At 40.3% G+C, this 23,781-nt stretch overlaps 1 protein-coding gene across 5 annotated transcripts in view; it reads right to left on the reverse strand.

Annotated features, from left to right (window-relative positions):
• Nucleotides 1–2,717: 2,717 nt before the first annotated feature.
• The window catches only part of LOC139757308 (DNA repair protein XRCC2-like), a 42,525-nt gene continuing 21,461 nt past the window's right edge, over nt 2,718–23,781 (reverse strand). For all 5 annotated transcript variants that reach the window (XM_071677705.1, XM_071677703.1, XM_071677704.1 and 2 more), the window contains 2 exons: nt 10,569–10,638; nt 2,718–9,058 (listed from right to left, as the gene is read on the reverse strand). In XM_071677705.1, coding sequence (XP_071533806.1) covers nt 7,929–9,058; nt 10,569–10,596 — 1,158 coding nt within the window. In that variant the 5' untranslated portion in view covers nt 10,597–10,638 and the 3' untranslated portion in view covers nt 2,718–7,928. The remainder of the gene's footprint in view (nt 9,059–10,568; nt 10,639–23,781) is intronic.

Consider the following 23,781-nt stretch of genomic DNA (forward strand, 5'->3'; position numbering starts at 1 on the left):
TATTCATATAACCTTCTTCCTTAAATAATCAGATCTACAAACACGTGCAAAGGCCTCATTCATTTCTGCTTTCTTTCTCTTTAACTTTTTTTCTTTCACCCAAGATGGCCTTGACTAGGGCATGTTATTTGCTTGTGCAATGTCAATCACTATGAAAAAAATAATGTTCAGCTGCCTCCACCTCCAATCTCTCTTTCTGTAAGATGTGAAACCAGTAGTATCAACTTGCTAATCCAAAGCTTTCATTGATGACTTGGGGTGGGGAAGAAAAGATGACTGGAGCTGGCATGTGAGAGGATGGCATGATACTAAGGTAAGAAAGAGTGGTGAGAGAGGAGTACTTTGGTATTTGACACCAGAATGCAATGCAATATCTTATGAAGCATAGAAATAAGTAGGACTCAGTAAAAATGTTATGACGTTAACAGGCAAATTATGATGTTATTCACAGCTTATGCTAGAGGTCTGAATCATGATAATAATGCAAACCCCCTTTAATTAGCACACAGGCACACACACTCCCAGACCATGTCCTTCCCTTCATCTACAGAAGTAAATGTCACCAACTGAAGGGGTGACCTTTACATCTTTTTGGTATCTCTAGGTAGCTCTTGAAGCCTAAATAGTTGGTAGGATGCATTTGAATAGTTACTAACTTTTGTTCTCAGAATAATTACCCAAGAAGCTATCAAACATTCTCAAGAATAACGAATAAGAAAAAGGAATATTTTGCTGCACATCAATTGTTCCATGTACTGTTTCAAAGTTTATGGCTTTTAATGAAAATATGGTGTTTCCTATAGGGAGGTGGTGAGATGCTTGAATAAAGTTATTGCATCCTGTCCTCTGTGTCATGTACAAATTTAAACTGTGGTCCTTGTTAGCCTTTGGCAATACCAAGAGCATGAAATGTATGCTGTTGCATGTTAAGAAACATAATTCATACAAGCTCAGCGATGATTTTACTGATATGAGGGATTTAATAAGAGATCATAAATTAGCATTGCTTAAGGCATATTCAGTAAACTGGTAAAATTGGTATGAATGACAAAATATTAGCTGGCTAAGTAATGGTTACTGTGTCAATTCCCCATTTATCATTTATAGTGTTAGTAAGATGAGTATGATGGTGTAAGGTATATTCAAAAAGTTATTTCAAAGCACATCTCTAAGATTCCTTGTAATCACTAGTTAATGCCAAACTCAATATCTGCATGAACCACTTATAATGACTCTGAGCCAATATGTGACCACTCCAGTTGTGATGACCACCTCACAGAACCTCACTCCCACCACACTCATGTTACACTCCAGGAAAAAGCCTACCATCGGCCTCATTTTTTTCTGACATCTTATATCATGCGGCAGGGGTGTGTGATGTCTCCATGGTTGTTTAATTTGTTTATGGATGGGGTTGTTAGGGAGGTGAATGCAAGAGTTTTGGAAAGAGGGGCAAGTATGGAGTCTGTTGGGGATGAGAGAGCTTGGGAAGTGAGTCAGTTGTTGTTCGCTGATGATACAGCGCTGGTGGCTGATTCATGTGAGAAACTGCAGAAGCTGGTGACTGAGTTTGGTAAAGTGTGTGAAAGAAGAAAGTTAAGAGTAAATGTGAATAAGAGCAAGGTTATTAGGTACAGTAGGGTTGAGGGTCAAGTCAATTGGGAGGTGAGTTTGAATGGAGAAAAACTGGAGGAAGTGAAGTGTTTTAGATATCTGGGAGTGGATCTGGCAGCGGATGGAACCATGGAAGCGGAAGTGGATCATAGGGTGGGGGAGGGGGCGAAAATTCTGGGAGCCTTGAAGAATGTGTGGAAGTCGAGAACATTATCTCGGAAAGCAAAAATGGGTATGTTCGAAGGAATAGTAGTTCCAACAATGTTGTATGGTTGCGAGGCGTGGGCTATGGATAGAGTTGTGCGCAGGAGGATGGATGTGCTGGAAATGAGATGTTTGAGGACAATGTGTGGTGTGAGGTGGTTTGATCGAGTAAGTAACGTAAGGGTAAGAGAGATGTGTGGAAATAAAAAGAGCGTGGTTTAGAGAGCAGAAGAGGGTGTTTTGAAATGGTTCGGGCACATGGAGAGAATGAGTGAGGAAAGATTGACCAAGAGAATATATATGTCGGAGGTGGAGGGAACGAGGAGAAGAGGGAGACCAAATTGGAGGTGGAAAGATGGAGTGAAAAAGATTTTGTGTGATCGGGGCCTGAACATGCAGGAGGGTGAAAGGAGGGCAAGGAATAGAGTGAACTGGAGCGATGTGGTATACCGGGGTTGACGTGCTGTCAGTGGATTGAATCAAGGCATGTGAAGCGTCTGGGGTAAACCATGGAAAGCTGTGTAGGTATGTATATTTGCGTGAGTGGACGTATGTATATACATGTGTATGGGGGTGGGTTGGGCCATTTCTTTCGTCTGTTTCCTTGCCCTACCTCGCAAACACGGGAGACAAAAAAAAAAAAAAAAATTCTAATTTATTGAATCCTCACCACATGTTCAACATTACAGAAAACCAATGAAGTATTATAAATATAACATCCATGAGACATATATAACTATGTATGAACAGTCATTCATGTGGAGTGCAGTCATACATACAGTAGGATCTTTAACATAAAACTTTGGGAAACTATTATTCTGTGGTTATATGGATTACATATCAAATATCTTTTTTGTTTGTGATAATTACATGTTAAAGTGAGTCATAATAAGACTAGCTTGTAATTCTTTTTATTGAATAAAGTAATCCATCTATTTCATTTGAACAAATAAGCCACAATGCAGAAAAATGGGCTGGTGTAGCAAGGTAGTGAAAAGGAAGAAATTAATTAAGTGCTATCAAAAAAAGACATCCTACAAGGTACTATATAAATTCATCACTAATGTCATCTTTATGCAATTTCTTTGCAAATATCTTCATTTTGCTGCTTCAAGCTAGGATTATCAGAGGCAGGCACAACACATCATGCTGCACTTTTCACTACCCTCACACGATGCTTTCCATCCAGCCACCCTCACCCTTCCACCAACCCTGCTCATGGTGATTCCACCATCCATCATCATTCATCTTTGTCTTCAATAGCCACTTTCATTTATGAATCTCTAATATTACCTACTTGAGACAAGGTAACAATGATACCAAGATCAATGTATCAACAGTGCCAAAGGATGAATGGTGTGGTCTTATGGCCTGAGCTCAGAGGCCATAAGCTTCATGCTCATAAGTTGTTACTCTCAGGTTTACATGCTATGGAGGAGTGACATCACATTAACTTGTTTTTGATTTACTGAAACCATAGTAAACACCAAATATAATGAGACACTGCAGGTACTCGTAACTACCTTGACATGATATACAAAACTATGGACAATACAAGCTTGGAAATAGTTTGAAATGAAGTAGTATGTTGATACGCCCTACGTTCAGCCCTCATGGAAAAAGAGGATTGACAACACTACCTGTCCCATTTGGAAGTGGAAGTGGCTGGTCATAAAAAAGGTTGAAATATGGTAACATAAAAAGTTGGAACAATATTGCATTATACAGCTTACACTATAAAAGGGATCTTAACTGCGAGTGATAGAGATAACATGTATAAAGAAATACACAATATATGATCATATCCCTGGGGATAGGGGAGAAAGAATACTTCCCACGCATTCCTCACATGCCATAGAATGCGACTAAAGGGAACAGGAGTGGGGAGCAGGAAACCCTCCCCTCCTAGTATTTTAAACTTCTAAGAGGGCAAAGAAAGGAAGGAGTCATGCAGGGAGTGCTCATCCTTTCAAAGGCTCATATTGGGGTGTCTAAATGTGTGTGGATGTAATCAAGATGAGAAAAAAGGAGAGATAGTATGTTTGAGGAAAGGAACCTGGATGTACTAGCTCTGAGTGAAATGAAGCTAAAGGGTAAAGGGAAAGAGTGATTTGGGAATGTCTTGGGAGTAAAGTCAGGGGTTGGTGAGAGGACAAGAGCAAGGGAGGGAGTAGCACTACTCCTGAAACAGGAGTGGTGGGAGTATGTGATAGTGTGTAAGAAAGTAAACTCTAGATTGATATGGGTAAAACTGAAAGTGGATGGAGAGAGATGGGTGATTATTGGTGCATATGCACCTGGGCATGACAAGAAAGATCATGAGAGGCAAGTGTTTTGGGAGCAGCTGAGTGAGCGTGTTAGTAGTTTTGATGCACGTGTCCGTGTTATAGTGATGGGAGATTTTGAATGCAAAGGTGAGTAATGTGGCAGTTGAGGGAATAATTGGTGTACATTGGGTGTTCAGTCTTGTCAATGGAAATGGTGAAGAGCTTGTAGAATTGTGCACTGAAAAAGGACTGGTGATTGGGAATGCCTGGTTTTAAAAGAGATATACGTAAGTATACGTATGTAAGTAGGAGAGATGGCCAGAGAGCGTTATTGGATTACGTGTTAATAGGCATGTCAAAGAGAGACTTTTGGATGTTAATGTGCTGAGAATTGTGTCTGGAGGCGAAGGTGAAGATTTGTAGAGGTTTTCAAAAAAGAAGAATGTTAGGGTGAAGAGAGTGGTGAGAGTAAGTGAGTTTGGGAAGGAGACTTGTGTGAGGAAGTACAAGGAGAGACTGAGTACAGAATGGAAAAAGGTGAGAACAAAGGGCGTAAGAGGAGTGGGGGAGGAATGGGATGTATTTAGGGAAGCAGTGATGGCTTGTGCAAAAGATGCTTGTGCATGAGAAGCGTGGGAGGTGGGCATATTAGAAAGGGTAGTGAGTGGTGAGGTGAAGAAGTAAGATTATCAGTGAAAGAGAAGAGAGAGGCATTTGAACAATTTTTGCAAGGAAATAATGCAAATGACTGGGAGATGCATAAAAGAAAGAGGCAAGGAGGTCAAGAGAAAGGTGCAAGAAGTGAAAAAGAGGGCAAATGAGAGTTGGGATGAGAGAGTATCATTAAATTTTAGGGAGAATAAAAAGATGTTTTGGAAGGAGGTAAATACAGTGCATAAGACAAGGGAACAAATGGGACATCAGTGAAGGGGGCTAATGGGGAGGTGATAAGTAGTGGTGATGTGAGAAGGAGATGGAGTGAGTATTTTGAAGGTTTGTTGAATGTGTTGATAGAGTAGCAGATATAGGGTGTTTTGGTCGAGGTGGTGTGCAAAGTGAGAGGGTTAGGGAGAACGATTTGGTAAACAAAGAAGAGGTAGTAAAAGCTTTGCGGAAGATGAAAGCCGGCAAGGCAGCGGGTTTGGATGGTATTGCAGTGGAATTTATTAAGAAAGGGGGTGAATGTGTTGTTTACTGGTTGGTAAGGTTATTTAATGTATGTATGACTCATGGTGAGGTGCCTGAGGATTGGCAGAATGCTTGCTTAGTGCCATTGTACAAAGGCAGAGGGGATAAAGGTGAGTGCTCAAATTACAGAGGTATAAGGTTGTTGAGTATTCCTGGGAAATCCTATGGGTGAAGGCATGTACAGAGTGTCAGATTGGGGAAGAGCAGTGTGGTTTCAGAAGTGGTAGAGGATGTGCGGATCAGGTGTTTGCTTTGAAGAATGTATGTGAGTAATACTTAGAAAAGCAAATGGATTTGTATGTAGCATTTATGGATCTGGAGAAGGCATATGATAGAATTGATAGAGATGCTCTGTGGAAGGTATTAAGAATATATGGTGTGGGAGGCAAGTTGTTAGAAGCAGTGAAAGTTTTTATCGAGGATGTAAGGCATGTGTATGAGTAGGAAGAGAGGAAAGTGACTGGTTCTCAGTGAATGTCAGTTTGTGGCAGGGGTGCATGATGTCTCCATGGTTAATTTGTTTATGGATAGGGTAGTTAGGGAGGTGAATGCAAGAGTTTTGGAGAGAGGGAGAAGTATGCAGTCTGTTGTGGATGAGAGAGCTTGGGAAGTGAGTCAGTTGTTGTTCGCTGATGATACAGCACTGGTGGCTGATTCGGGTGAGAAACTGCAGAAACTGGTGACTGAGTTTGGTAAAGTGTGTGAAAGAAGAAAGCTGAGAGAAAATGTGAATAAGAGCAAGGTTATTAACTACAGTAGGGTTGAGGGACAAGTCAATTGGGAGGTACGTTTGAATGGAGAAAAACTGGAGAAAGTGAAGTGTTTTAGATATCTGGGAGTGGATTTGGCAGCGGATGGAACCATGGAGGCAGAAGTGAGTCATAGGGTGGGGGAGGGGGCGAAAGTTCTGGGAGCGTTAAAAATGTGTGAAAGGCAAGAACATTATCTCGGAAAGCAAAAATGGGTATGTTTGAAGGAATAGTGGTTCCGACAATGTTATATGGTTGCGAGGTGTGGGCTATAGATAGAGTTGTGTGGAGGAGGGTGGATGTGTTGGAAATGAGATGTTTGAGGACAATATGTGGTGTGAGGTGGTTTGATGAAGTAAGTAATGAAAGGGTAAGCGAGATGTATGGTAATAAAAAGAGTGTGGTTGAGAGAGCAGAAGAGCGTGTTTTGAAATGGTTTGGTCACAAGTAGAGAATGAGTGAGGAAAGATTGACCAAGAGGATATATGTGTCAGAGGTGGAGGGAACGAGAAGTGGGAGACTAAATTGGAGGTGGAAAGATGGAGTGAAAAAGATTTTGAGTGATCAGGGCCTGAACCTGCAGGAGGATTAAAGGCGTGCAAGAAATAGAGTGAATTGGAATGATGTGGTATACCAGGGTCGACGCACTGTCATTGGATTGAACCAGGGAATGTGAAGCGCCTGGAGAACCATGGAAAGTTCTGTGGGGCCTGGACGTGGAAAGGGAGCTGTGGCTTCGGTGCATTATACATGACAGCTTGAAACTGAGTGTGAACGAATGTGGCCTTTGTTGTCTTTTCCTAGTGCTACCTCGCACACATGCAGGGGGAGGTGGTTGTCATTTCATGTGTTGTTGGGTGGCGATGGAAAGAAATAAGGGCAGACAGTATGAATTATGTGAAGCGTCTGGGGAACCATGGAAAGTTCTGTGGGGCCTGGATGTGGAAAGGGAGCTGTGGTTTTGGTGCATTATACATGACAGCTTGAAACTGAGTGTGAACAAATGTGAACTTTGTTGTCTTTTCCTAGTGCTACCTCGCGGACATGCAGGGGGAGGTGGTTGTCATTTCATGTGTGGCGGGGTGGCAATGGAAATGAATACGGGTAGACAGTATGAATTATGTACATGTGTATATATGTATATGTCTGTGTGTGTATATATATATGTATAAGTTGAGATGCATAGGTATGTATATGTGTGTGTGTGGACATGTATGTATATACATGTGTATGTGGGTGGGTTGGGCCATTCTTTCATCTGTTTCGTTGAGCTACTTCGCTAACGCGGGAGACAGCGACAAAGAATAATAAATAAAATATAAATAAATATATATGATTATATATTTTTGCAAATAGCTGCATTTTAAACAGTTTCTCCTAACATCTACATACACGACAAAAGAAATATTTCTTATTACTGTTTTTGTACTTTTACTCCAATGAACAGAAAAATAGAACTTATCATGATTCACAACATATTGTTACATATTAAAAGTGAAAAGCAGAATGAGTTTTTGAAGATGCAGTAACAAAAAAACCAGGTCTGATTCTGTTAAAAAGAAAAATATATGAAGTTAGCTCCTCAGGTGCATGAGGAAAATGGTTCATCATATAGTAATTGAGATGATTAAAATTCATGTCAAGGAAGTAACACAAGAAAATCTGTAATTCTTAATAAAAGATAGATTACAAAATCCAAAGAATCTGAATAGTTCATATAACAAGTGTAGCAACATGACTGTTGTAAACATGTAATTTCAATAATCTAATTGATCATTTACAAATACCTCAATCTTTTTGTCTTAATTCACCATGGAAACATAAATGTTATCTTGAAACAAATGTTTAACATAAAGCTGATCAATTTGTGACATGATTCATAAACATAATCTGTGTTGGGCTCACTTTACGAAGGTGTTCTCCATCTTAGTCCATCTTCATGAACTGTGAATACTAGCTTTATTTTTTTGCCCTTCTTTGTCACTTCTGCTGAGTACATCTGTCTGTCACTATTCAGCATTACTACACTTTCAAGACTCCTTTTGTCACTACCACTTTTTACCAAACCTGTTATTGAAACTGATGATTTTTCATTTACTTCATTTCTGGGCTCCCAGTCAGACTTTGAGACTGACATATCACCAGGATTTAGCATGGACAAGTAAATCCGACAAGTAACATGACTAGCCCACTCCCTTCCCATATACTCATACTCAGTTAAGCCTTCTTCTAATTCCTCCTCCTCCAATTGATGGAGATATTTGCTTTGGCAATCATCTTGCACAGATCTCTTTTGGAAAAGTGACTGTCGTGTGGACAATAACACCAGCTTGTGTTTTTTGACATGACCAAGAAACACTTTAAATATTCTACTGTAATACTGTTCAAGCTTATACCAAGTTTCAGCTCTATAAGATCGATCATACCAATAAAAGGCAGAGATGCTATCAATTATAATTAAAGAAACACTAGTTTTGTTCATTATAAGTTCATCCATAGACATCAGTGTAATAGCAAACTGAGAACTGTCAGTGCACTTTAAGTAAAGGAATGATTTTAAAGACTCTCTAACTAACTTGTCTATTTTAACCTTCAAACTTGTCTTGTCAGAATGAAGGATTTCTTGCACTTCTTTACCATCATCAATCAATCGCTCATCAATATCATGTCCCAGTTTTTTCTTTTTCATGGCATCTTTACACATTTTAAGAACTTTCTTGATTCTCCTTTGCATCATATTTTCTAAGTGTAGAATATTGAAGTGCAAATCACTATCCACATAAATCACTCCGCCACCACAGCCTCCAACATTAAAACCTTTCCATATCTGGGGTAGAAGCACTGCAACTACAAGACGAAGGCAAAGCAATGATTTGCCACAGTTTCTGTTACCAGTGACCTCTATCACATCACCTGCCTGGGGACCTCCCGGGAACAGACAAGGATCAAGGTCAACTAAACTGGGTCGATTCCCAAGTCGAGCTAAAAGGGCCAAGCCTGACTCACTTTCCACAGCATTCACCGTTGAAGTGATCCCTGAAAAAACAGAACTATAATCTAAAAAAATCACAGTTCAAAAACCTAATGAATTCTAGTACCTTATGAAATACCATAAGCCTTACTAAAAGCAGTGTATGGTTATAATCTACCATCTTAATTCACATAAACTTCCACTCCATTCCCACTCGCGTTATTTCATTCACTTTCACTCTATACAGCAATTCACTTCATTTCTCTAAATATACCTAAACATGGGTCTCTTTTTCAAGCTCACTCACTTCCATTGCTTCTTCCACACTTATCTTTCCTAAAACACTACAAACTTTCACACATACCTCCACCAATAAATAATCAGACATCCCACCTACTGTCCTTCTCAGGATTCTCACATCCAATAACTTCTTTGTATGCCTCTCAATCACCACATAATCTATCAATGCTCACTGATCCCTAAGCCCACTTACCACATACTCTAGTATGTACCTTTTTCAAACACAGTGTATAGTGTCTCCTAAACATGAATCCCTTTTCAATTCACAGCTCCACAAACTTTTCTCCTATTTTCATTCATACCCGGTGCCCAGCATCATCAAACTGTACCTTAAACACTAATATTCAAACTCTTACATCAAAACGGACATAGCAGTCATTCAGCTCCTTCCTAAATCCACTCTTTTCTTCTTCACTCCTACCACTACCAGTACATATGCATTATCACAGCCTCCTGTCATTCTAGCCCACTGTTTAACAAAGCACTACTATTCCATCAGAACTCCCATCCCTCCCTTGCTCTTGCCTTCATACTTCAGACTTCATCACCTTTAACAATCCCAAACCAATCAACTCACTCCCATCCCTCCCTTGCTCTTGCCTTCATACTTCAGACTTCATCACCTTTAACAATCCCAAACCAATCAACTCCCTCCTAAACTCAAACCAGTTTCACTAAGGGACAGATTGTTCCTGGTTATATCCACACACATTTAGACACCCCAGCCAGTTCTTTCAAGGTGAACTTTTTGCTTTGCTGGAAACTGATAATACAAGAAAGGAAGGGCTTCCAGTTCCCTACTCTTGGCACTGTAGTCACCTTTTATGATGAACAGGAGAACCCTGAATAAATTTCCTTCTCCCCTCTCCTCCAAAATATAGAAAATTTGTGATTTAGGATAAACAGTTAAATTCTGTGTTGTCAAGTGCTGTGTGACAAATGGATAGGAAGCTGTGTTTGTGGATTGGGCTCAAAAAAATCCATCAGCATCTGAAGCAAAAAGACTGCAAACTGGGCTAGGGGTGGGAATGTGAAAGGAACTCCTTTGCTTTCACTATATTTTTGGACACCAAAGACAGTAGATATTCTCTAGCTGGTGTCAACCTATAAGCTACTACCTAGTTATCTTGTGATATCTCGCCCTGTGACTTACATAAAGCTAAACACAGCTTTTCTGTCATGAGTGGATTAATCATTTTGTTACAAATTAAATGTTAAGTGTCAGAAAACACTACTATACTATAAGCATTGCCTTCCATTCATACATATACTTACTATTTCCTGCAGACTCTGGGCTTGCCATAGCACTTGACTCCTAGTTGCTGAATGACTAATTCAAATTCATCTGGAAATGAGACAAAACAGCTATCTATGAGTTATACACCTTTAAAACAGCTGTTGCAATAGTTCATGTTACTCATGGTAAACGATAGACTCATTACAGTAAACCTTCAATTAAGCAGATTTTGGATTTCATGGACTGGGCAAAAATAATACATTAATTAATAATTCAAAAAACTAAAATACATTACAAAATCCCAAATGTCACACCATGCACACTTCATATCACATTTGGTTTTAGTAATGTGGAGTATACTCATTTTGTTTTGGTCTTAATCTGCCTCAAGCTACCACGTGATCAAATTGTACACACAGAATTGTGACTTTATCAAATAATTTTGCAATTCTTACAATTCAAATGGCATCAAATGATAGAGGAGTTAAAATGAACTAATTATTGTATTACTGTATACTGTATATCGCATAAAAAATGGCCTACAGGTTACATTCTTGATACAACAGACTTTCGGCATTAACTGACATCCCCTCTCCCCTGATTAGTATATCAAATCGAGGTTTCACAGCACTTTAAAATTTCACCAAGACAAATAAGATAAGCTTGCTGGTTTTATAGTGGAGGGGTTAACACTTAAAAATTCATAAAACAGAGTGAGCAACCATATAGAACCAGTCACAATGTATGACATACTTACAAACTTAAAATATGCTCCTGAAAAGTTGACTTAAGCAAATTTCCAGTATATGAATCCTTTTTCCTACAGATTCCCCTTGATGCACGAGACAGGGTTTTAGTGATGGGAGATTTAAATGCGAAGGTGAACAATGTGGCAGTTGAAGGTATAAGTGGTGTGCATGGGGTGTTCAGTGTTGTATATGGAAATGGTGAAGACCTTGTAGCTTTGTGTGCTGAAAAAGACTGGTGATTGGGAATACCTGGTTTTTAAAGCACATATACATGAGTATACATGTGTGAGTATGAGAGATGGTCAAAGGGCACCGCTGGATTACGTGCTAATTGATAGGCGTGTAAAGAGAGCCTTTTGGATGTTAATGTGCTGAGAGGGGCAGCTGGAGAAATGTCTGATCACTATCTTATGGAGGCGAAGGTGAAGATTTGTAGAGGTGTCAAAAAAAGGTGAATGTTGGGGAGAGGAGTGGTGAGAGTAAGTGATCTTGGAAAGGAGACTTGTGTGAGGAAGTACAAGGTGAGAGCAAATGATGTGAGGGGAGTGGGTGAGGAATGGGGCGCATTTAGGGAAGCAGTGATGGCTTGTGCAAAAGATGCATGTGGCATGAGAAAGGTGGGAGGTGGGCTGATTAGACAGGGTAGTGAGTGGTGGGATGAAGAAGGTTGTTAGTAAAACAGAAAAGAGAAGTGTTTGGAAGATACTTGCAGGGAAGTAGTGCAAATGACTAGATGTATGAAAAAAAAAGCAGCAGGAGGTCAAGAGAAAGGTGCAAGGATTGAAAAAGAGGGCATTTGGGAGTTAAGGTGAGAGATTATCAATAAACTTTAGGAAGAACAAAAGGATGTATCAGAAGGAGGTAAATAACAAGAGAACAAATGGGAACATTGGTGAAGGGGGGAAGTGGGGAGGTTGTGATGAAGTGAGGAGATGGGGTGAGTATTATGAAGGTTTGTTGAAAGTGTTTGATGACAGAGTGGCAGATATATGGTGTTTTGGTTGGGGTGGTATGAGAATGGTTTGGTAAAGAGAGAAAAGGTAGTGAAAGCTTTGCAGAAGATGAAAGCTGGCAAGGCGGCGCATTTGGATGATACTGCAGTGGAATTTATTAAAAAAGGGGATGACTGTGTTTTTGATTCATTGGTAAGGCATTCAATGTATGTATGGAACATGGTGAAGTGCCTGAGGATTGGCGGAAAGTATGATAGTGCCACTGTACAAAGGTTAAGAGGATAAAGGTGAGTGTTCAGCCTACAGAGGCACAAGTTTATTGAGTATTCCTAGGAAATTATATGGGAGGGTATTGATTGAGAAGGTGAAAGCCTGTAAAGAGCATCAAATTAGGGAAGGGCAGTTTGGTTTCAGAGGTGGCAGAGGATGTGTAGATCAGGTGTTTACTTTGAAGAAAGTATGGGAGAAATACTTAGAAGAACAGATGGATTTGTAGGTAGTATTTATGGATCTGGAGAAGGCATATGATATGGTTGATAGAGATGCTTTGTGGAAGGTTTGAAGAGTATATGATGTGGGAGGTAAGTTGCTAAAAGCAGTGAAACGTTTTTACCAAGGATGTACGGCTACTGTAAGAGTAGGAAGAGAAGAGAGTGACTGGTTCCCAGTGAACGTTGAATTGCAGCAGGGGTGTGTGATTTCCCTGTGGTTGTCTAATTTGTTTATGGATGGGGTGGTAAGGGAGGTAAATGCAAGAGTTTTGGAGAGAGGGGCAAGTATGCAGTCTGTTGGGGATGAGAGGGCCTGGGAAGTGGGTCAGTTGTTGTTCGCCAATGATACAGCTCTAGTGGCAGATTCGTGTGAGAAACAGTAGAAATTGGTGGCTGAGTTTAGAAAAGTTTGCAAAAGAAGAAAGTTGAGAGTAAATGTGAATAAGAGCAAGGTCATATGGGTTCAGTGGGGTTAAAGGACAAGATAACTGGGATGTAAGTTTGAATGGAGAAAAATTGGAGGAAGTGAAGCGTTCTAGATACCTGGGAGTGGGTGTAGCAGCAGATGGAACCATGGAAGCAAAAGTAAGTCACAGGATGGGGAAAGGGGCAAAGGCTCTGGGAGCAATGAAGAATGTGTGGAAGGAGATAATGTTATCTCGGACAGAAAAAATGGGTATGTTTAAAGGAATAGTAGTTCCAACAATGTTATATGGTTGCAAGGCATGGGCTATAGATAGGGTTGTATGGAGGAGGGTGGATGTGTTGGAAATAAAATGTTTGAGGACAATATGTGGTGTGCGGTGGTTTGATCGGGTAAGTAATGAAAGGGTAAGAGAGATGTGTGGATATAAGAGTGTGCTTGAGAAAGCAGAAAAGGGTGTGTTGAAATGGTTTGGACATATGGAAGGAATGAGTGAGGAAAGACTGACAGAGGTGGAGGGAACAAGGAGAAATGGGAGACCAAATAGGAGGTGGAAGGATGGAATGAAAAAGATTATGAGCTATTGGGGCCTGATAAGTGTGTGCTTGAGAAAGCAGAGAAGGGTGTGTTGAAATAGTTTGGACATATGGAAAGAATGAGTGAGGAAAGACTGACAGAGGTGGAGGGAACAAGGAGAAGTGGGAGACCAAATAGGAGGTGGAAGGATGGAATGAAAAAGATTATGAGCTATTGGGGCCTGAACACACAGGGAGGTGAGAGGCATGCAAGGAATAGAGTGAACTGGAACGATGTGGTATAACGGAATTGACGTGCTGTCAATGGACTGAACCAGGGCTGAGAAGTGTCTGGGGTAAGCCATGGAAAGGTCTGTTGGGCCTGGATGTGGATAGGGAGCTTTGGTTTTGGTGCATTACACATGACAGTTAGAGACTAAGTGTGAACAAATGTGGCCTTTTTTGTCTGTTTTCCTGGTGCTACCTCACTGAAGCGGGTGGTAGCGATGCTGTTTCCTGTGGGACAGGGTAGTGATAGGAATGGATGAAGGCAAGCAAGTATGACCATGTAAATGTGTATATATGTATATGTCTGTGTATGTGCATGTATATGTTGATATGTATATGCATGTATATGTGCATATATGGGCATTTATGTATATACATGTGTATATGAGTGGATAGGCCATTCTTCATCTGTTTCATGGCACTACCTTGCTGTCACAGGAAACAGCAATTATGTATAATAATAAATAAATATTTCCATAGAAAAAAAAATAGCCCCAAGACAATGAAGACAAACTTGAGGATGAAGAAAATATTCTTTTAAGTACATGAAAATCTGATAATATTTGGTTGGTATAATTTTGATTTACACATTCACAATTTCCTGTGTGATCACAGTAGCAACTGAAACACATGAATGAGCTTGGCTTCTTCCTTTGTTCCTTCTGTGGGAAAGGAATACAAGAGAGGAGGATTTGCAGCCCTCCTTGCTCCCACCCCTCTTTGTAGCCCTCTATAACACATCTTAAAGAATACTGGTATTGGTCTTGTTTGACTGAAACATTATCTTCGAGGGAGAAAGTTGTTCTCAGAACTCAGCACCATAACTCAGTTCCCTGTGAATATAATTTAGTTAAAACCACCAGGCAGAAAGTCGTCTCAAAGAAAAGGAGCCTAGCATTCCCCCACACCCATTTATTTTTGAGAACTGAGGCTTCTCTAAGACACTAATATCTGAAAGATAACTCGAGTTACCTCATAAAATAAAGCCTGCCAAAACACAAGTGTTGTTAAGAAGGGGTGTGGATGGGGGTGGGGGTTAATATAAGTCCTAAACACAAAGCGAATTATGATTTTGCTAAGACAATGATGAAAAGCTCAAAACAAGTGTTATGCAGTGAAACACTGTATCTTAGAGAACTTAACACTTTTGAGTTATGTGGATGTTAAATTCAGTCACTAATATATGTAAAATTCTCATAAAACTGAATACAGTTGTTACACAGTTCATCATGAGCTCAGTAAGCACTTTTGAATGAAAATAAATTCATATCTAATAACAGAATGACTGACAGCAATAATCAATGAAGTATTGATTGTAGAAACAAATTGATATGGTTTTGAAGGTAAATTTCATTATCATAAACTTATGATGTCACTGTAGTGGGTAGGTGTTGAAACTGAAAAGGTTACTGGCATAAATCTCTGAAACAATTAGATATTCATTTATCTATCCATAATAACTCGAGGACCAACTTCTATGAAAGACTTCTGGGATTACCCATGACCTCTTCCTAAAGACTCCTGCAGCCAAGGCCATGGTACTTCCAAGATCATGATATTGTAGACTCCTTTGGAGTGAGATGATTTTTAACAAGACTGCACTTGCGGTGATCCAGCCTCATTAAAGGAACTTTTCATTTGTTGCAGTGTAACTTCAAGTTGGAAACACCAGCAGTTATATAAACACATGTATATTCCTATTCCTATTAGAAACAGTCTACATGAGTCCTTTGGAGTGAGATCTTTGACAAGAATGTAATCCCACTGATAGAGCCCCAATAAAGGTGACTGTTCACTTGCAGTATATCTTCGAGCAAGAGGAATCTGGTAACACCAACATTAAACATACAATGATATACATCTTTTTTGGAAACACTTAGATATATAAGTAAACCAATACTTAAATATAAAAGTAAATAGATCTATTTTTCTATTAGAAGCAGTCTACATGATTCCTTTGGAGTGAGAAGATCTTTGACAAGCTCTTCCTCCCAAACACGATTTTTTACATGCAGTGTAACTTAAGAGTAGGTGGGGTGGGTTTCTATTAAGAGAGTTCAGCATACGTACGAGTGGGTGGCAAGGAAGGTGGGTGGTCTAACGTAAAGATGGGTGTGTGATGTCACCATGGCTGTTACACCTGTTTAAGGATGGGGTGGTGAGAGAAGCAAAAGCTTCTTGGAGAAAGGAGCAATTATGTTGTCTGCTGGGGGTGGGAGGTCCTGGAAGGTGAGTAAGTTGTCTGCTGATGATATGGTGGTGTTGGCAGATTTGAGTAAGAAACTGCAGAGGCTTGTGTCTGAGTGTGACTTAAATGAGAAAGTGGATTAAATATGAATAAAAACAAGGTTATTAGGTTTAGCAGTTAAAAGAGACATATTATTTGGAGATACTGCAGAAAGCAAAGTGTTTTAGATACCTGGGAGAAGATATGATAAAGAATGAAACCATGGGGTCTGAAATGATACACACTGTGGTTTAGGGGAAAAGGTCTCAGGTGCATTGAATATTGTGCGGAAATGGCAAAAACGGGTATGTTTGAGGATGTAGTAATCCCAATGGTGCTATGTGGATGTGAGTCATGGGCCTCAGACAAAAATATAAAGGATAGGGTGAATGTGTTGAATATAAGATGTTTGAAGAAATCAAGTGGTGTAAGGAGGGTACATCATACATGATAGCTAATTACTCCTGGCTCTTCTTCACTAACACGGGAAATGACAAACACGAAAAAAATCTATTTTTCCTTTTGAGGGACTAAAAGTTCTAAAAAAAAACTGAGTATGATAACAATATATTTGCTCAAAGGAAAGTTCACTGCTTCCACCTCACACTCCCAGACACATCCCTGCTGCATTCTTTCTTTCATCATCATACAAACGCTTCTAAAACAGAAACGTTACACAGATCAATTACTACTGTAAGGAGAAATAAACAGATAAAATGCATACAGATTTTGAATGCATCAACTGTCATGGTCATCTTCAACTTAAAACCACCTTGAACATATTAATCCACTTCACTGATAAAGACAATCCACGTACATGCTCAGGCTGCATGAATGACTCCAGGAGGAAGCAATGCTGGAAAAAACATCTTAAATAACTAGAATTTAAACATTAATCTAGAACAAGATATTCACATGCATAAAGTTGCATTAGGTCAAAGTAATTCATATGACTGAAAGAAAGGAATACTGATACATAAAAGCAAGTTAAGCAGAAGACAGGCAGCACATCTAGGCAAAACACAAGAAATTTGAAATGTGTTTGTGGGGGTTCCAAGTAATGAGTTGGAGGAAGATCCAGTAATGTCAGCCTGGTTGCAGTAGCTGACTAGCCAAAAGCAGACCCTGTTATATAGTGCAAGTATTTAGCTGCAAACACTACTGAGTTGTTCACTAGGAGTGAGTGCAGGCTGCTGCATCACCACATTTGACTCTGAACAAGCCCTAGCCAGTCTATCAGCAAGAGACGTCTCTTGATGATTGTGGAACAGACTGCACAGTAAAGAAACAGGTCTAGCCTAGCATAGTACCTTTGACAAATAATCATTTTCCTGTTCTGATGTACACCTACTATATACCTTTTCTACCTTGTTTATATATTTCGATAGCCTTATGACTAGAAATTACAATGAAGGATCTCCCTAGATATGGAGATAAACCCTGTAGTCAAGGCAGTTGCCGGTTAGGGATATACACTTCCATTTTCCATCTCTTGCTCTCCTCACTAAGTTTCATGATCTGACCATAAAATCTTGTTTTTATAAAAGTGAAATCAATCACAAGCTTGTACTTTTACATATTTGTACTGTATAAGGGAGGAAGTTTGGCATTCAAAGGGCTCCATCTCTAATTTTCTCTGCCACCATACAACTTTTTAAAGTGCTGTATGCTGTCCATATTCGCAATTCAGTCACTCAGCTTATTCCATTCATCAAATACATTTATAATGTAAAAATAGAGTTGATAGAGATGCTCTGTGGAAGGTATTAAGAATATATGGTGTGGGAGGCAAGTTGTTAGAAGCAGTGAAAAGTTTTTATCGAGGATGTAAGGCATGTGTATTGTAGGAAGAGAGGAAAGTGATTGGTTCTCAGTGAATGTAGGTTTGCGGCAGGGGTGTGTGATGTCTCCATGGTTGTTTAATTTGTTTATGGATGGGGTTGTTAGGGAGGTGAATGCAATAGTTTTGGAAAGAGGGGCAAGTATGAAGTCTGTTGGGGATGAGAGAGCTTGGGAAGTGAGTCAGTTGTTGTTCGCTGATGATACAGCGCTGGTGGCTGATTCATGTGAGAAACTGCAGAAGCTGGTGACTGAGTTTGGTAAAGTGTGTGAAAGAAGAAAGTTAAGAGTAAATGTGAATAAGAGCAAGGTTATTAGGTACAGGAAAGATTGACCAAGAGGATATATGTGTCGGAGGTGGAGGGAACCAGGAGAAGAGGGAGACCAAATTGGAGGTGGAAAGATGGAGTGAAAAAGATTTTGTGTGATCAGGGCCTGAACATGCAGGAGGGTGAAAGGAGGGCAAGGAATAGAGTGAATTGGAGCGATGTGGTATACCGGGGTTGACGTGCTGTCAGTGGATTGAATCAAGGCATGTGAAGCGTCTGGGGTAAACCATGGAAAGGTGTGTAGGTATGTATATTTGCGTGTGTGGACGTATGTATATACATGTGTATGGGGGTGGGTTGGGCCATTTCTTTCGTCTGTTTCCTTGCACTACCTCGCAAACGCGGGAGACAGTGACAAAGCAAAAAAAAAAAAAAAAAAAAAAACTTCCTAACATTTTTTGTTACAAGTTCCTTCCTCAGTTCCATACTATGGCCTTTATCCTTACATCTTTCAAAAAACTGGTCACTGTCAACATCACCTATCTGGTTTAAAAACTTAAAAGAATGTGATCAGGTCACCACTTATTCTTCTCTATCTCAAGTTGGACAAATTCAAGGCCTCTAATTTTTCTCATTAACTCTTTCATTGGATTTGCCAATAATTTTTTTTTCAGGGGCGATGGCTGAAAAAAAATGTAGAACATACAGTTGCCATATAAATACTTACTTAGAAGCAAGCAAACCATATAATTACTAAAGGTAAATTTTATAATTACTAAAGGTAAATTTCACCAATTCAGTTTAGTTCAGTAAACATAAAGCAAAGTACTGTGTCATAAATCAAGTGAAAACAGTTGTGATGAAAGGGTCCATGACCCTCCCATCCCCCAAACTATGTCATGGAACTCAGCTTAATTGATACTGGTACCACCTTTGTTCCCCTCTCCTAGACCCTCTCTGGTATTGTTCATGATACTTTTACCCTGTAATTCCTCAGTCAGGTTTCTTTTCCAACCCTGTAAATCTCTCATTTTTCTAGTTGTTTAAATAAATGCCATAACCTTTCAATTTCACAGATATCCATACAGGAATGAAAAATCACTTCAGAAGTATACTTTATCAAACGCTATCTGATAATATGTGGAATTTTTCTCCCCATCCCCTAGGATAGGGGAGACGGAATACCTCCCACATATTCCCTGTGTGTCGTAGAAGGCAACTGAAGAGGGCGGGAGTGGGGGGCTAGGAACCCTCCCCTCCTTGCATTTAACTTTCTAAAAGAGGAAACAGAGGAAGGAGTCATGCGGGGAGTGCTCATCCTCCTCAAAGGCTCAGACTGGGGTGTCTAAATGTGTGTGGATGTAACCAAGATGACAAAAAAGGAGAGATAGGTACAGGTACCCCACCAATTTTCCAGCACTGTTGGTTTCAAAGCCTTGCTGGATTAACAATTTAGCCGGACCAACTGTGGTCATGTAATAACAATTTGTCAACACACCTCTAACCACTAATTATGCATCTCCCATGCATCTAAAGTATACCATGGACTGCTAGAAATTTAAACAAATATTATTCATGGAAATTCCATGACGCTTCTTGAATTTTTGAAGCCATCCTTCGCTATAGTCATGCTCATGTTGTAATTCAAGTTCTTCTATGGAACAACTTAACCTTGTCCATTATCATGCTACCTGACAAGGCCACTCCATCACTACGACACTGTCGAAACCATTCCATCATCACTCAATCATGCTCAGCACTCTAACCATCTTTCATAGTTTTTCTAATCATCATTTGCTTCTTGGAATTGCTGTCTGCATAGAACTTCAATATTTTCTCCCTTTGCTTCTTTATATCATAAACAGCTGATGAACCAATATTGTAGATGTCACACAGCTTATGCACTGAAACACCATAGTCCATTTTTTTCAACAGTTCTACTTTATCTTGGATCGATATGGACTGGTGTTTACGTTTGACACCACGACTGAAACTCTCATATGTCTCAGAAGCCATGGCTAGAGCAAAATAAGCTAAGAATCTCACATAATTGCACTATCACCAACAACAAGTGCAGTGTAAAGAATGTAAATAAGTGTGCCCTACACACAATGCCATCTATGGCCGCCCAGTAAACTAGTCTGGTGGCTACGGTAATTTCAAGTTCCCTCAAGTAATTTTGTACGGACTAAAGGAGATACCGAACCATCATATGCTGGTAATTCGGTGGTGTACCTGTAGTATGTTTGAGGAAAGGAACCTGGATGTTTTGGCTCTGAATAAAACAAAGCTCAAGGGTAAAGAGGAAGAGTGGTTTGGAAATGTCTTGGGAGTAAAGCCAGGGGTTGGTGAGAGGACAAGAGCAAAGGAAAGAAAGGCAATACTCCTGAAGCAGGAGTTGTGGGAGTATGTGATAAAGTGTATGAAAGTAAACTCTGATATGGGTAAAACTGAAAGTGGATGGAGAGAGATGGGTGATTATTGGTGCCTATGCACCTGGTCATGAGAAGAAAGATCATTAGAAGCAAGTGTTTTGGGAGCAACTGGGTGAATGTATAAGCAACTTTGATGCACGAGACCGGGTTATAGTGATGGGTGATTTGAATGCAAGGGTGAGTAATAAGGTAGTTGAGGGCATAAATGGTATACATGGGGAATTCAGTGTTGCAGATGGACATGGTGTAGAGCTTGAAGATTTGTGTGCTGAAAAAGGACTGATGATTGGGAATACTTGGTTTAAAAAGAGATATATATGCTGATGGCTGTTTCGGGTGAGAAACTGCAGAAGCTGGTAACTGAGTTTCGTAAAGTGTGTGAAAGAGGAAAGCTAAGAGCAAATGTGAATAAGAGCAAGGTTATTTGGCACAGTAGGGTTGAGGGACAAGTCAATTGGGAGGTAAGTTTGAATGGAGAAAAACTGGAGGAAGTGAAGTGTTTTAGATATCTGGGAGCGGATTTGGCAGCGAATGGAACCATGGAAGCAGAAGTGAGTCATGGGGTGAGGGAGGGGGTGAAAGTTCTGGGAGCGTTGAAGAATGTGTGGAAGTCGAGAACAGTATCTCGGAAAGCAAAAATGGGTATGTTTGAAGGAATAATGGTTGCAACAATGTTATATGGTTGCGAGGCGTGGGCTTTAGATAGAGTTGTGCGGAGGAGGGTGGATGTGTTGGAAATGAGATGTTTCAGGACAATAAGTGGTGTGAGGTGGTTTGATCGAGTAAGTAATGTAAGGGTAAGAGAGATGTGTGTTAATAAAAAGAGTGGCTGAGAGAGCAGAAGAGGGTGTTTTGAAATGCTTTGGTCACATGGAGAGAACGAGTGAGGAAAGACTGACAAAGAGGATATACGCATCAGATGTGGAGGAAATGAGGAGAAGTGGGAGACCAAATTGGAGGTGGCAAGATAGAAAAAAAAAAAGATTTTGAGTGATCGGGGCCTGAACATGCAGGAGCGTGCAAGGCGTGCAAGGAATAGAGTGAATTGGAACGATGTGGTATACCGGGGTCGACATGCTGTCAATGGATTAAACCAGGGCATGTGAAGCGTCTGGGGTAAACCATGGAAAGTTGCGTGGGGCCTGGATGTGGAAAGGGAGCTGTGGTTTCGGTGCATTATACATGACAGCTAGAGACTGAGTGTGAACGAATGTGGCCTTTGTTGTCTTTTCCTAGCGCTACCTCGTGCACATGAGGGGGGGAGGGGGTTGTTATTTCATGTTTGACGGGGTGGTGATGGGAATGAATAAAGGCAGACAGTATGAATTATGCACATGTGTATATATGTCTGTGTGTGTATATATATGTATAAGTTGAAATGTATAGGCATGTATAGGTGCGTGTGTTGATGTGTATGTATATACATGTGTATGTGGGTGGGTAGGGCCATTCTTTCGTCAGTTTCCTTGCGCTACCTTGCAAACGCGGGAGACAGCGACAAAGTATAATAGATTTATGTAAGTAGGAGAGATGGCCAGAGAGCATCATTGGATTGCGTGTTAATAAGCGGGTGAAAGAGAGAATTTTGGATATTAATGTGCTGAGAGGGGCAGCTGGAGGGCTGTCTGATCATCATCTTGTGGAAGTGAAGGTGAAGATATGTAGAGGTTTTCAGAAAAGAAGAGAAAAGGTTGGGGGTGAAGAAAGTGGTGAGAGTAAGTGAGCTTGGAAAGGAGACTTGTGTGAGGAAGTACCGGGAGAGATTGAGTGCAGAATGGAAAAAAGGTGAGAGCAAATGATGTAAAGGGAGTGAAGGAGGGATGGGATGTTTAAGAAAGCAGTGATGGCTTGAACAAAAGATACGTGTGGCATGAGAAATGTGGGAGGTGGGTTGATTAGAAAGGGTAGTGAGTGGTGGGATGAGGTAAGATTGTTAGTGAAAGAGAAGAGGGAGACTTTTGAAAAAATTTTGCAGGGAAGTAGTGCAAATGATATGGAGATGTATAAATAAAAGTGGCAGGAGGTCAAGAGAAAGGTGTAAAAGGTGAAAAGGAGGGCAAAGGAGAGTTGGGGTGAGAGTATCATCATATTTTAGGGAGCATAAAAAGATGTTTTGGAATGAAGTAAGTAAAGTGCGTATGACAAGGGAACACATGGGAACACCGGTGAAGGTGGGCTAAAGGGGAGGTAATGACAAATATTGATGAAGTGAGATGGAGTGAGTATTTTGAAGGTTTGGTGTATGTGTTTGATGATAAGAGTGGCAGATATAGGGTGTTTTGGTCGAGGTGGTGTGCAAAGTAAAAGGGTCAGGGAGAATGGTATGGTAAACAGATAAGACGTAGCGAATGCTTTGCAGAAGATGAAAGCCAGCAAAGGCGATGGGATTGAATGGTACTCCGGTGGAATTTATCAAAAAAGGGGTTTGGTAAGGATATTCAATGTATGTATGATTCATGGTGAAGTGCCTGAGGATTGGCAGAATGCATGCATAGTGCCATTGTACAAAGACAAAGGGTATAAAGGTGAGTGTTCAAATTACGGAGGTATAAGTTTGTCGAGTATTCCTGGGAAATTATATGGAAGGGCATTGATTGAGAGGGTAAAGGCATGTACAGATCATCAGATTGGGGAAGAACAATATGGTTTCAGAAGTGGTAGAGGAAGTGTGAATCAGGTGTTTGCTTTGAAGAATCTGTGAGAAATACTTAGAAAAAACATATGGATTTTTATGTAGCATTCACAGATCTGGAGAAGGGATATGATAGGGTTGATTGAGATGCTTTGTGGAAGGTATCAAGAGTATATGGTGTGGGAGGTAAGTTGCTAGAAGCAGTGAAAAGTTTTTACCAAGGATGTAATGCATGTGTACGAGTAGGTGGAGAGGAAAGTGGTTGGCTCTCAGTGAATGTCAGTTTGTGGCAGGGGTGCTTATGGATGGGGTGGTTAGGGAGGTGAACGCAAGAGTTTTGGAGAGAGGGGCAAGTATGCAGTCTGTTGTGGATGAGAGGGCTTGGGAAGTGAGTCGATTATTGTTTGCTGATGATACAGCGCTGATGGC

The sequence above is a fragment of the Panulirus ornatus genome, chromosome 25 (genome assembly GCF_036320965.1).
Source record: "Panulirus ornatus isolate Po-2019 chromosome 25, ASM3632096v1, whole genome shotgun sequence".
NCBI classification, from domain to species: domain Eukaryota; kingdom Metazoa; phylum Arthropoda; class Malacostraca; order Decapoda; family Palinuridae; genus Panulirus; species Panulirus ornatus.